This window comes from Vanellus vanellus (genome assembly GCF_965231255.1).
Source record: "Vanellus vanellus genome assembly, chromosome: 14".
NCBI lineage: Eukaryota > Metazoa > Chordata > Aves > Charadriiformes > Charadriidae > Vanellus > Vanellus vanellus.
In genome coordinates this window covers 19745782-19759978 of record NC_138919.1, presented here as the reverse complement: position 1 = coordinate 19759978, position 14197 = coordinate 19745782, and the positions used below count along the sequence as shown (strand labels likewise).

Below are 14197 nucleotides of genomic sequence, written 5' to 3'. Positions count from 1 at the left end.
CGGAATAACGCTGCAAGCCATGGACTCGGTCCGAAATGCCTCATACCACCGACTGGCAGATTTGGTATGTGAAAGGATCTTCTGGACAGGGTTATTTTCCCTCTTCATGGGAAGTGCCATTGCTCTGATGCTGGAACGTGTTCAGCGGTGACTGAATAGCAGAGATGGACGCAGCGAGGTAGTTAAAAGAAGGAAGGAACCAAACACAGCTAGTTTTACTGACTGCATTAAATGCAGGTAGAGTTTGGTTTTGCACTGTGAGATAAATCTATTCAGGAGGATGTCCTCCTACAAAAACTTCTGTGGAATTTTGAGTAGCCACAAGTGGTCACAGCTTTGTTTATACAGCTCGTCTGAAAGCTGGAAAATGTTCCTGTAATTAAGTTAAAAAAAAAAAAAAAAAAGGGAGCGTGTAGGGGGAAAGGCAGAGATGAGCCTGAGAATATCCGTTGAGGCAAATGTCCCGAGACAATCAGATTTGTTCTCAGAGATGAACGTGTGTTATTTTAAAGGCCAGAAGGAACACGTCTACCCATTCGGTGTATGGGATGGGTTTGTTTAGTTTAGAGCCTTGCGTTGTGTAAATGTCTTCGCGCTTGCAAGATGTTTCAATTGCAGCAAAATTAAATTGCATGTAATTGTTCTTTGCTTGGCATGGAAGTACTTAAGACCACCGATTTGGGGCTGACATGGAAGGAGGAAAATATTTATCTTTATGAAACCAAAAAGTTAGTTGAGCAATGAGAGTGAGGGAGTTGTGGTGCTTCGTCAGTGGGGTTACAGAATTTGTGTTTTATCTGTCATTAGGTGTGGGTAGATGCCTGCTTTCTGCTGCCTGGGGGTTGTTTTACGCTGTCCCCTTGGGAGACTGACCTCTGAAGTCAGTTGAAGTGGTGGAGCGAGATTGCTCTACGCCTTGGCTGGTGACCGCTGGTCGAAAGGCTAGTAAGTAAAAACCAACCTAAACACAGGAGTTTTGGGGCATATAATACCATTGGAGAGCCGGAAAGGATTTCATTTTTGCTACTGAAAAAGATGACGGTATCAGGGGTATGGACTTGGAAAGTACTAGATTTCTGCCTGCTATTATGGGATTTGCTCCTAGTTTTCACTAACCTGTGGGACTTTCTATGCAAGTTGGTCTGTTGCAGTTTTATCTCAATCTGGAAAAGAGTGGGGTTTGGTTTTGGTTTCTTTTTTGTACCTGCTTGCTCAAAAATGCTTCTTATGTCTTCATAAATGTCAGAGTTCTGTGCTCATGCTCTTGTTTGGATACTGTATGTGTGTTGTCGGTAGTGGAAAATTATTTAACAGAGTGACATCACAGCTGTGGGACAACACACTGATTTCTGTGGCAGGCTACAGTTTGGGTTTTGTTTGTTTTTCTAACACTTTTATTACCTGTATTCAAAGTGTGTATTCCAGTAAGTGCTTGTTTACAGGAAATAATTTAAGTACATTTAGATCAGTTACGGTAATTGAACAGAGATTGGAATATATTAATTTTTTTCCTTTTTTTTTTTTTTTTTCCTGGTGGTAGTAGGAGTGGTATTAGTAGCAACATATACAGTGGTGTGGTTTACTACTTGGCCAAGAATATAATTGGTAATTTCAAGAACTTTTCCTTTTAGATAAAATATCAGTAGGTATATTGACTATTTAGTAGTAGTTGAAACCCTGGAGTTTTAGAAAAAGGAAACGCTCTCCCTGTAAGCTAAAAGGCTTTCACACAAATGACTTGCATTCGTACATTGTCTTCATTTGAAGATTAGAAGATAGCATGAAAGCCTGCTGCAACTGCGGCTTGTTCACTATACTGAAATGCTTTTGTTCTTTTTTAGTATTTAAATGTTCATGCTAACTCCTCCCATCCTGTCTACTTTGTGTTTAGAATTGGTGAAAGACAAAAAAACTTGGAAATGGCTCAGAGAGGACAGCTAGAAAATTTGTCTTGCAGAACAAATAGGTAATACGTGCTCTACGAGCTCTTCTGTCTGGAGCATTCTGTGAACACAAGGTTAGAAAACGCGAAAGCCGCCTAGCTGCTGGAGTCAAAGTGGCGGCTTCTGGAAGGGGCCTCTCCAGGGCAGATCATCGCTTGTCACGTGTCTGCAGTATTTGCTTAGGACTGCAAAGACGTTTTAATGCGGTGGTGTTATTTCTTGGCTGGTCTTGGTCTCCATGCTTGCCATGAGTCTAACCTTGACGCCAGATATTTCAACTGTGGTTTTCAGATTTTGAATAAATAAAATGAATATTTTTCCTTTTAAACTGGAAATAATTCAGAGTGCTTAGTCTGTTTTCTGAGAACACCTGGAGACCACAGCTCCACAGGTTTGCTTTCTAAAGAAAATGATCTTCAGGCTCTCGCAGTGGTCCTTGCATTGCAGGTTGTGTAAGGCACCTCACGCTCGAGTTAGAAGGACTGATGGCCATTTGAGTCTATCGCTGAGGAGGCGCTTTATCTATTTAGAAGTAGGATGTAGGATTTTTTATGTTTTCTAGGTGTTTTTGAATAATTAGGGGTGAATGAAAAGCAAAGAATAATTGATGTGAAGAACACAGTAGATCCTCACTTTTCCTTACTTGTAAAGGAAAAGGTTTAAATAATGGTGGGTGCCCTTTTGTGTTTGTGGTTCTGGGTTGGGGTTTTTTTTGGTGGTGTGTTGTTTTGTTTTGATTTGGTTTTTTGGTTTGGTGGTTTTGTTCGTTTTTTTTTTTTTTAGCTGCAGTTGACTATCTTCTACTCTTAACTTTCAGGTAAGGTAGGTGCATCCTTCAATGTTAATATTTCAAAAGCCTTCATTGAAATACAGAAATACTGTTCAATTTTGTTTTAAGACAGAGAGTTGAAACAACAGGGACAATAGGCATAAGGTGACGCAGCCTCCTGGCGCAGACGCCTCCAGCCTCTGAAGCTGCAGGCTGTAACGCCGCTGCAGTCTCTCAAGGACCTCTTTTTTGGTGAGTTCGTTTTCCCATTGATATGTTTTCTCATCAGCATGAAGAGCAGCGCTGGGGAAGGGAGGCAGCGATGATGTACAACCAAAAGGAGGCTGAGAATAAGGCAAACATCTTCAGTATCTTGCACAGGTGCCGACATATGGTGACGATAGGGACAGTGCGCTTGGGAGTCATCCTGACGAGTCATTCCTTCTCGGTGCTGGTAGTGTGAGTCGCAGTAAAATACTGACTGTACCAGTAGCTTCTGGAAGCTGAGCAGTACTGTAAGCCCGCTCAGTTGTATCCTGGTTCTTTTATTCTTATCAAAAGATACTGGAATCTTTTGGCTCTGATACTAATACCGTTGTTTAAAGATGTTGCATTAATGTGCAGTTTTCTCTAAGTGTTGTCTTCTATGTGCTCTCGAAGAGCAGAATCTTCTTTTCCAGCAGACTTTTCTTGTCTTGCATCTGGCAGATAATCCTTGATGTTGTTCCTAATGCAAAAGGCAGTCTGACTCCATTTAGTTTATTTCCTTTTTGTCCAACAGCGTCATTAATTATACCGTGAGGGTTGTCTGCCGCAGCTGTGATCAGAGGAAAGGGAAGAACACAGCAGACAGCCTTTGGGTGCTGTAGGAGGAGGACTGAGGTGTCTGATTTCTTTTCTTTGGTGGGTTGCTCGAGCATAGAAAACTGCCACAATTTGTGTTGATTCCAAATAGCATTTTCCCTTGTTCTAGATGTGCCAAACCTGTCCCAGGGAGCTTAGTAGCAGTGGTGCAGTAGTGTAAAGGAGAAGAAACTGCAGTATCGCTCACCGACCTTCTGCTTTGGGAAGATTTTGTGATAGCACCTGATCCAGAGATTATTTTTTTTTAACTCAACTTGAAGAAAAATCAAGCACCATCTGTGAATTCTAAATATTTAATGCTTAAAGATTATTTTCTGTTTGGGTTCTGATTAATATTTCCAGTTGCCAATGCAGCTGAGAGTTACCCAAATGTCTGCTGTGGCAAAAAGTTAAAAATTAAGAACTCTTACTAATACTGGTGTTGCAAAATTTTAGTCTCATTTCACCTACTGATGTATTACTGCAAAAATGCTTTAAGGATACTTGAGTGTACTTCCTAGCTAAGAGAGTGAATAATTATATACAGTTTGCCTTTTTAATAATCAACATTGGGTAACAGTCTGCATTTTTGTTATTGTCAGTCCTCCGTTTACTAACTGGAATATTTGTGGTATGTGTATGTGTGTAGTGTATTATAGTCATAGAGTCTCTTGAGTTTTGATGGTTTAAGATGTTAGAGTATACACTTAAGACGAAGATGTGATGTAGGGTACACATGTATTTTTAAGGTTTGATGTGAAAAGAATCTTACGGGTATTTGCACACAAGGGATTTTTAGCAGTGAGTGCGTTTCTGATGAGATGAAGGGAAAAAGTAGGTAAACATGTTGAAGTCTGGTATTCGTTCAAGAGAAGACTGTCATGTCCTAAACTGGAAGTAATTTAATCATGTTTGCATCTGGAGTAGTTAAATGAGATAATTTGCCATAATTGCTTCGTGTCTAACAAGGTCTGTTGCCATTTGGATTTTACGTTACGAGTTGAATCCTAAAAAGAAAGGAGCTTAACCACTGGATGTTGAAAATAATCAATATATTTCGTTATTAAGGTTTGAACAGAGGCTGTGTTTCAGATGCGTCGTTAGAGATGCCCCGTCAAGCTGAACCTTTGCTTGCGATGTGTCGCTGCAGTCTTACACGTGACGGAGCAGCCTCGGCCGTCCCCGGTGGCTGTGGACAGAACCATCTCAATGTCTTAATTATTATTTTTGTTGTTGCATTTTACTGGGCTGGAAGGAAAAGCTGTTATCTAGTTAAGGAGCTGTTTACAAGAAAGTGGGTAGCATTAAAACTTGTTACGGGCTCATTGCAGAGGAGGGGAATGTTTGTGGTTGGTGTCCACCGCCGTACAAGGGAGTGAGAGTAATCTCTGCCCAAAGAAGTTTCTTGCTAGGGAGAATCTAACTGCTCAAGAAAAGCAGAGTTTTTGTGTGAGTGACTTGTCACGTTGCCGGGCGGCAGGCAGAGCGCGCAGGGGCAGGGGCGGCTGAGCGAGCCACAGCCCTCGCCGTTACAGGGACACGCGTGCGTCTCCCCGGGCAAGGCGTCCGTGCCGACAGCGTAGCGCGCTTGGGGTAGCATGGCCGAGGAGAGACCTAAAACTGACTTAGATACTTCAGACTCACTTAAGTGGTGGTGTACAAAACCGTAAGTTTGTGATGCACTGTGTTAAATAACCGATTCTGACTGTGTGTTTATTTGTATTTCCTACTGATGGGAAGTGTTTGCTGCGAGGGGGGGCGGCGGTGGTGGTGTACTTACCCACATCTCTGCGCTGCAGAGCAGCTGGGTGAAGGGTACTGCTAAAATTCTGATCGTGTCCGAAATCAGCGCCAGGATGCACATCTGGGTAGTGAGTTGTATAGAGCTTTGGCTTTTTTCCCTGGTAGTCATAGAATCGTAGAATGGTTTGGGTGTCTTTTGAATCATCATTCATTTGCAGGAAGAATTTTGGTCCATTACTGAAATAATTGGAATGATATCAGACTTGAATTTGGCAATTAAGCTGTAGAGCCAAATCTTACCGTATATTATATGATAACAAGTTCCCTGTGATTGTCTAGCTTTCTTTTGAAAGATTCTGTCCGTAGTCATTCGTTCCATTCTGAAGGTTCTGTCCATAGTCACTCATTCCATTACTTATGATTTTTATAAAGTAGGATTCCAATAAATTAGGTTTGGGTTTTGTTTTGTTGGTCGGTTGGGGTTTTTTGTTCTGAAAATGACCCCAGCTAAAAAAAAAAATAAAATCCCTCCTGTTTCGCGTAATCTTACTTTTCTTAATCAGGTTTATTCAGTTTTCTGTGATGAGATGTTTGCAAATGCTAAAAGACTGTACGTTTTGCTCTGTTTCAGTGCCTGATGACCTCTCCATAGAAGAAAGAGAAGAGCTTTTAAATATTCGTCGCAGGAAAAAAGAACTGATCGATGATATTGAGGTAATTGATTTACCTGTAAAGATCCTTAGAAGACTGCTTCAGTAGATTAAGTTACAGTGAACTGCATACCTGGGTATGAATTGCAGGTAATGCATATAAATGGCTTCAGCCAAGTCTTACTAATAATGAATAGGATTTATGCATCATTTGTGTGCTTCTAAAAATGCTAACTTCTGTATTTATGTAATGCAATGTGTGCATATGTACACATTCGACTTGTGTAATCAAGAACTCATTACACGGCAGATTTGCATACAGGACAGGAGTGAGTGAGAAATTTGGGTAAAGAAATCTTACACCGAAATTGGCAATGGCAGCTTGGTGTTGATGCTCTGACACGAGCACACGCTGGGAGTTCAGATCCGTGTGTTCAAAAGTTACTCAGTTGTGGTAAAAGCTTTAAGCTAAATGTCTAAGGAAGCCGTAAGTTTCATCACTTTTCTTCAGGTGAGTAGCAGGTATTAGAAAATAAAACCTAATTGCTTGTATTAATATATGATAGGTGATTTCAAAAAGTACTCTAATGCAGGTTAACACGTTGTCCTTCCTTCTTTTGGCAGAGATTAAAATTTGAAATTGCTGAGGTTATGACAGAAATTGATAATCTGACTAGTGTAGAAGAAAGGTAAGTAGTGCCAACACATGGACATCATTCGGGAAGACCTTGGAACGGGTCTTCCGGGAACAGCAAATAAAAATAGCTTTATCGTGCTAAACAAACATTGGATCACCTTTATTCGGTCCGTCATAAAGTCTCAAAGCCTGACTTTGTCCTGTTCAGCTGCGTCATTTGTTTGGATGGAGAATATGTTGGACAGAATGTAATCTCTTAGACTGTCCGATTGGTAATGATACAGTTCTCTGAGACTGCAGTCACCTGAAAGAATTGAAAATAGTAACATCGTCTCCCCCCTATAAAAGGTGAATGTCTTGTATTTGTAATAGAAAATACAAAGTAACCAAGACGGAAATTAAAAGAAGCTCAGCCGGAAGTTGTTGTTTTTGTAAAAGAGAACTGATAACTGCTTGTTGTTCCTTCTTTTTCTCCACGTGCAGCAAAACTACACAGAGAAATAAGCAAATAGCCATGGGAAGGAAGAAATTCAACATGGACCCTAAGAAGGTAGAGAATTTTTTTTTTCTACTTGTCAGGAATCGAGTTCCTGCTTGTAATATGATCTATGACAAATACAGTCCTGTGTTCTTAAGAAAATATTTCTGTTAATGAAAGTTTGCGGGCCTTATTCGTATATCCTGTAACACAGCCAGCAGAGGGTTAAATTAGAAGCAGTCATCTTGTGCCAGTTGTCTGCTTTTTTCACTTAAGCAAACCGGTTTTGATAGCGGGGGTTGTTTATCAACAGTGAAAGCGCCAGGCATTGATTGAGCTGGCTTGCAGAAAGATTGCTTGCACCTGATAGAGGTGTTCTGTGTTGAGAGGTCAAATATAATTCTAAAAATATTTTTATGTTTGGTTATTAGCGAGGCCATTTTTTTTATTCCCTTCTTTTTTTGTTTCTTTGAAAATACCCTTTAACACGCTTTTTAATTTGTTCTCATACAGATTTTTATATTTGCGTATATAAATTCTGTCTGTGAAAAAGGCACGTATACACATTTGTATGTTTATACATACATATATATACCTGTACCTGTATGACTTGCACAAACACCTGCAGGTAGAAACTTGGGTACCAACTTCAAGTCGTCTACCGTGCATTTAGCCAAGAAGTAAAGTAGTTCATTTCTCTGCTGTGCCTCTACTTTTCTTAAATAATTGTTAATTTTTTGGAAAATTCAGGGACCTGCTTTTACAGACCTCCCCCGATTTAATTAAAAGAGCTGCTTTGGCATATTTGACCTTTAGCCTTTACTTTTCATCTTGCATCTTCCTTGCTTTGCTTTACTGCCTTCTGTTGTTTGTAGTTGAGATTCTGTTTTGAATTTGTGAACGGCCTTCTTTAAGGTCTTTTTGGAAATCGCTTAGCATTTGTTTTTCCGTGTTGGTTTTCTTTTGTATTTTTTTCTTTTCTTATATTGAATTCAGTTACATTTTGTCGGCTTTTCTGTAATGTCCCAAGTACAGAGGTGGCTGTTCTCGGTTTACCGGGAACACTCAAGTACTTTCCGGGACAGAACACTTTTTGAGCCTCTTTTGAACCTCTTTTATTTTTAATTTCCATTTTGGCGACTGTCTAACTTTGGTCCTGTCGAGGGCAGAATACCCCCAAGTATCCTGACAGCCTGCTGTTGTCCTCCAGCTCTCTCGCGTCCTAGAGGTTTGTGGCAAAGTCACAGCACGACGTCAGATGCTTTCATCCCGATCTTAACTACTTTTCATTACTCTTCTTGTTGGGTGAAATATTTCTATAAATAGATGCTGTGGCCACATTGCTACTGTACCATAACTTAAATGTGGTCAACAGACTTACAGTAGTCATTGCAAAAAGGATGTTTTTCTTTCACAAGTGGGAGGGAAGATGGTCCCCAGAGTTAGGAACGTGAAAGAACTGGGATAATAATACGTGCACCGAATCCCCGAGTTTTCATCTTTAAAACCAAATAACAGAGTTCTAATGTTTGCATATTAGCAGGAAAACAGTGAGGTAATTTTCTTTTACCGTTTTTGTTTGAAGACCTTTACATTTTCTCGTGTGTACCTTCTCTGTAGAGCAGTTCTCCCATTCTCCCTGTCCCCCCAGGAGTTCCTGGTTCGGAACGGCGGTGTTAACGCGGCTGGGTGGTGCGAAGCCCCCGCCGCGCTCCCTGGGCTGGCCTGGCTGGTGTGGGAAGGGCTGGCACGGTAAAGGCTGGAGATCACTTCCAGAATCCCTGTGCAGAGGACACGAAGCTTGAAATCTGCAGCACTGCCCGCGCCGGGCCCAGAAAATGTGTTCTCGGTGACAAAGGCAGGGCGTCAATAACTGCAAAGTTTGTAATTAAGTTACTGCAAATCTATGAAATTCAAAGCAGATTTCATGGCACTGACTTAAAAAAAAATCATGTGATATTTGTAGTGACTGTTGACTATTTCTGTAGCCATGAATTTTGTGTGGGGAGGTCAAACTAGCACAGCTGTCTTCCGTCTCCCGTCAGCCATCAGAGAGAGAATTGACGTTGAGACAAAAGATCATCGCGTAGGAGTTGACGGGGATTTGGCTGACCTGTTTCACCATTTATTCCAGATGCTGGAGTTGTTGTCCCAGACAAATTCCTCTTCCTGTCTACTTGACTTCTGGTTCTTTTAGCATCTTAAGAATAAATAAAACAGGGAAAAAATCCAGAAAAATGAAAACTAAATTGATTTTTGTAGTATCATAAAGTATCTGCTTCTGCACACAGAAATTTGTTTTCCACGCTTCTAGTCATGTCCGTTATCTTTTTCAGTAACTTGTACAACTTCTTGAAAACTATTCTGGTCAGTCCGTTTACACTACGTGTGAATAATATGGTCCAGGTGTTGAACGGGGGAATCTGCAGCTGCTGTTTCTGATGTTTGTTGGACGGAAGGTTCTCCGGCTGACACAGCTGAGAAAGCTTTCTGAATAACTCGGGGTGGGGAAAAAACATCGTGTTTCATAGTCAAATGAATTTTTTGTACAAATAGTTATCATTAAATAAATGAATGAAGGGATCACTTTTGAGGAAAGCTCAGCTATTTCTCCTTCAAGATAAAACAGATATATTCTTTGCAATGAAATCATGTCTGTTCTGAAGCGACTTATGAAAATATTAAGCCGTCAGAGTCAGAATACCAGCCTGCCAGTGACATTAAGTTTTCAGGTGATGATACAATTGTTTTGAGAGAATTGCATTCCAGCCTTTTTTTTTTTTTTAAAAAAAGCTTCAAGCCTTATAACATCACAGTTTTTCTTTGTTAAATTAGGTCAGAAAATTTACTTTTTTTTTTCTTGTCAGGCAGGTAATAATTTCATTATAAAAACAAAACAAAACAAAACCAAACAGAACCAACCAAACAGAAGGATAATTACTTTTTTGAATGTTACTGCAGGGCCTCCTGTGCTATATCAAAAAATGATGGAAGTTTTCCCGGTTGTAATGAAATAAAAAAGAACTCTATTCTATTTGCGAAAATCGAAAACCTTCTAATATTTCTGAAATTATGAAATACTCTAGTAGGAGAGATTTGGCATAGTATATTAAGCTCTTGTGTTCGTATTTGGAGTCCCAGAGGTTAAGGTTGCTTACAGCTGCCGTCCAGCGTTTCCCTGGCACCCCGCTAAGAGCTGTGCGGCCTCGGCAGGAGCAGCAGCGCCTGCGCTGGGGCGAGCGAGCGCTACCTCCTCCCGGCCCCTCCGCCCATCCCTCGGCGCACTCTTCGTGTAACCCTTAGTCTCCTTTCTTTGCTGCTTCGCAGAAGGCTCTCGGGCATCCCGAGGGAGTGCCGTGGCAGGGCCGGTAGGTTGTGGAGGCTCAGGAGCCCGGGGCTTCACCGGGCGCCCGCCGAGGGACAGGGTACGGCTCTCCTCCTGGCGCTTGGGTAGAAGCTCCCTGGCAGAAGCGTGCCTGGTTCGCGGATGGTCTAGTTCGAGTCCTTTGTGAGTCGCTTAGTTCCAGCTCAACCAGAAGTCGCCGATACCCCCGGTGTCAGCGTAAACTCTTTTAAACAGATTTCGGTATCTTCAGCCGCGACTTCTGCTGCGAGTAGTGGCTTGATGTACTGGGTTGCAGTTTGTAGATTGTAACAGGTGCTTTATTCGGTGTCATGGCGGTAATTAAGTTATTCCTGTGTACCTCCTCATTATGCGATTTTACAGATTGTGTCTCTGCAGACACTTATGCAATATTGTGAACAGGCCAACTCTCACATTAACTCCAAAGAGCAACATGGAATCATTCTTCAACTAATATTTGATATTTCTGTTGCTGAGGGATTCAAACTGCCACCTAGTACTTCTAGCCTTAAAAATATGTTCTTGTTTTAATCTTTAAACCAGTACTAAATATTGCTCATCTAACTGAAAAACATTTGTTTACCATATCATTAAAAAAAAAAAAAAAAAAAGAAAAAGCTGTAGGCTAATGTAATTCTTGGTGTGCTATGTATATGTCTGTGTCAGTATATTAATACCAAATGTTATGACCGGTATTGACGTGAATGCTTGTGGAAGAAAACATAACATTCCTTTTCCTCTGAAATTGCTCTTCCCAGGGAATACAGTTTCTGATAGAAAACGACCTCCTGCAGAACACTGCAGAAGACATTGCACAGTTCCTTTATAAAGGAGAAGGATTAAATAAAACGGTAATTGGAGATTACCTCGGTGAAAGGTAAAATAAAGATATTGAAACTTTGTTCTTGAGTTTGCAAAGCATAAGTATGGGTTTTGGTGGTGACCTTCCCCTTCCCGGGCTGCACGAGAGTGCTACGCTACTACTCTGAGATCTGGAAAAGCTACAGCGGGAAGTAAAACTACTACGGGATTGCGATAGGGTTTTTTCTATTAGGTTGTTGTTCATTTTAAACGGGTGCATTGTGGAATGATGTTTAATTCGTTGTAATGTACTGTGTTGAGAAGATACCCTTAAATTTGGCTATAGTGCAGAATTTAGTACCATAAGCTTTTGGAGCGTCTGCGAGTTGCATTGCAGCAGTTCCGGTAACTCTTGATATTGTGCCCAGACAAAGAGTGATTTACAATCACTAATAATTGGCTAGTAAAGAAATCACTTATTGAAATGGGTAGCTCCTGGGACAATAGTTACGAGCAGGTTTTAACGTTTTCGTCTTCCCTGCACACAGACTTACTATTAGCAAGGGCAGCCGCACCGCATCTTATCAGTCCCGCCACAGTAAACAAGCAACATCCATATTTATGCATATTATCGCAAAACACAGTGGAAATGCAAATTACTTCCATTGCTGTGCGACCCAGGAATTGATTTCGAACGAGGCAGCAGAAGGGGAGAGGAGGGAAGAGCGGGTTGCGGTACGTGTGTCTGCGTGCTCGCACACGCTCTGGTTCGCACGCCAGTTATGGAGGTTTGAAAGTTGACTCATTTGGGTTATGCTCCTGTAGCGATAAGTTCTGGCAGATCCCTTTTGAGGCACCCGTAGTCTGTTTACAGCATCAGCGGCTTAGTTTGTGCTCAGCAATTTCCTCCGGACTTCAATAGGTTTAATGAAAGTTTTCACTGTAATATGTGTATTTTGAAAATAGATCTTCGCTGTGAAGTTTCTGTACAGTATACGTAGACGTTTCAGCAGTTTTTTTATATGACAGCATTATGTGGTTTCTCTTGAATATTTGGGCAATCAGTATTATGAAATCACTTATATGTTAATGTCCATAATTGCAAAACTGTAACAAAGCTCGTATGAAGGAGTCTGTGTTAATTTTTGAGAGCTGAATTCTACCTTGGTATTGTCTTCTGAAATACTTCCAGTTTTTCTAGCCCTGTTCCCAGAACCCCTGCACTCATGCAGAAAGGTCTTACCAGTATGTCCCGGCCCACTGGAGTCGTCGGTAATATTTGTGTGACTGTGTGTTTATGGTTCACATTTAAAATTAAAAAAAAATGATTGCTTGTTCTTTTGCATCCCTGGCAGGGATGCTGCTGGGCCGCGCTGTGGTCTAATCTGAAAATACAGGGCAAACTTCCTTAATACTGCGTATGTATACAGATAAACATGCAATTCAATTATGTCTTCTGAACTACGCAAGACTTAAATACAGAAAAATGTAGTGGTCGTACTGAATAGCAAATTTGATCAGGAAATTTTTTATAACTCTATCAAATGGATAATTAAATCTTCAGAGAAGTGAAAAAAAATAACACACTGCTATTTTGCCACAAGGCAGAAGCAACCTATCCATTTTAAGGAGCAGTTGAAGTGAAAAAGAAATCTAAAATTATTTTTAGCTTTAAAAAGGAGCTTTTATTTAAAGTATGCGGTCGGTCTACTCTAATTGTTTTTATGCATGTTTCTTCATTTCTGTGAAAGGTGTAATTAATATGATAATGGGAAAGCAAATAGTATTTCTGTCTCTCTTTTTCTTCACTTACACGAATTAGTAAGGAGGGGTGGAGGTGAAGAGATGACAGGGATGTGTGTGGACATCTCAAGGTAGTCGGGTCTGGAACGGGGAATTGGTTCATCATACTCCTTTGAACCGCAACATCAATTTCCTAGAACCTTAATAATTTTTATTCATGCTCAACATCTGAAAACAATGTATTAGGCTTTTAGGTCCTGGGGTAAAATAAATACCCTGAGATAAAATAAAATGTGCCTGCTGAGGTGGTCTTAAGCTGCTAGTTTTGCTTTTGTGACTTCTCCAGGAACAGGCTGTTAAGTGTTTCGTGCCATGCAAATGGCAGTGCATATTACAGATGAGTTTTTACGGAGTTATGCGCTATCTTTTATCAAGGCATTTGGAGTCTGAGGACATTCTCTTTTACTTTGCCACTCCCTCTCAGGGCCCCATCATGAATTACTTCTGCATTCTATCTAAATATAGCTGACGACGGGGCCAGGATGGTCAGCAGAATGAAATATTTGTATACCATTCTGCCATAAAGAGATATATTTTAAATTACTGACTTTTAGAGTGTCCAGTTTGTTTCAGCAAACTGAAAAAAGTGAATGGTAAAATGGGACGAGATAATACCTAAAAACGTACGATAAATAAGGGATGGATTACATCCTGTAAGAGATGTAAGATTTCTTTATATGTGGGTAAGTCTTGATTTGTTTTTTTAAGTGGCTTCCTAGACCTTTCATGATATTTGGCTTGTGTCTTTGGAGCTGTACTCAGGACAAGTATCACTATTAATCCAGCAAAAATTAGAGTATAAGCCTAATATTTGTTCTGAATTACTGCTGCTTTATGAGCAAAATCAATATTTGGCTTAGAGTAACAAAGTACCTCTATTGAGTGCTCTCTCTTATTATGCTATCATGCCACTTTATTTCACTGCACTGAAAAGTAGTCACACAGCTGAATTGTGCTTTAATAAATTTCGTGAGAATTGCTTTGATTTGCTTGACAGAGCTGATGTGTTTTTCTGTACACAGTGTGGGGACATCCAGATGAACGAATAGTTCGTTTTAAGGTCTTTACTGGTGAGTGTTAGGGGTTAGTCTGGCTCTGCAGTTAGTCAGTGGTGCAGCAGGTAGTTCTCGGTGGGTGCACACCTTCCTGTTCTTGGGTGGAGGCTG

General features: G+C 40.6%; 1 protein-coding gene across 2 annotated transcripts in view; it reads left to right on the top strand.

Moving 5' to 3' along the window:
• The window catches only part of CYTH3 (cytohesin 3), a gene marked incomplete at its 5' end in the record, with an annotated part of 53887 nt that overhangs the window by 20428 nt on the left and 19262 nt on the right, over positions 1 to 14197 (top strand). The window contains 4 exons of one of the 2 annotated variants that reach the window (XM_082490342.1): positions 5930 to 6012; positions 6573 to 6637; positions 7069 to 7135; positions 11186 to 11304. In XM_082490342.1, the coding sequence (XP_082346468.1) occupies positions 5930 to 6012; positions 6573 to 6637; positions 7069 to 7135; positions 11186 to 11304 (334 nt within the window). Of the gene's footprint in view, positions 1 to 5895; positions 6013 to 6572; positions 6638 to 7068; positions 7136 to 11185; positions 11305 to 14197 lie in introns of those variants that run through there. The other variant, XM_082490341.1, reaches the window with a different exon arrangement.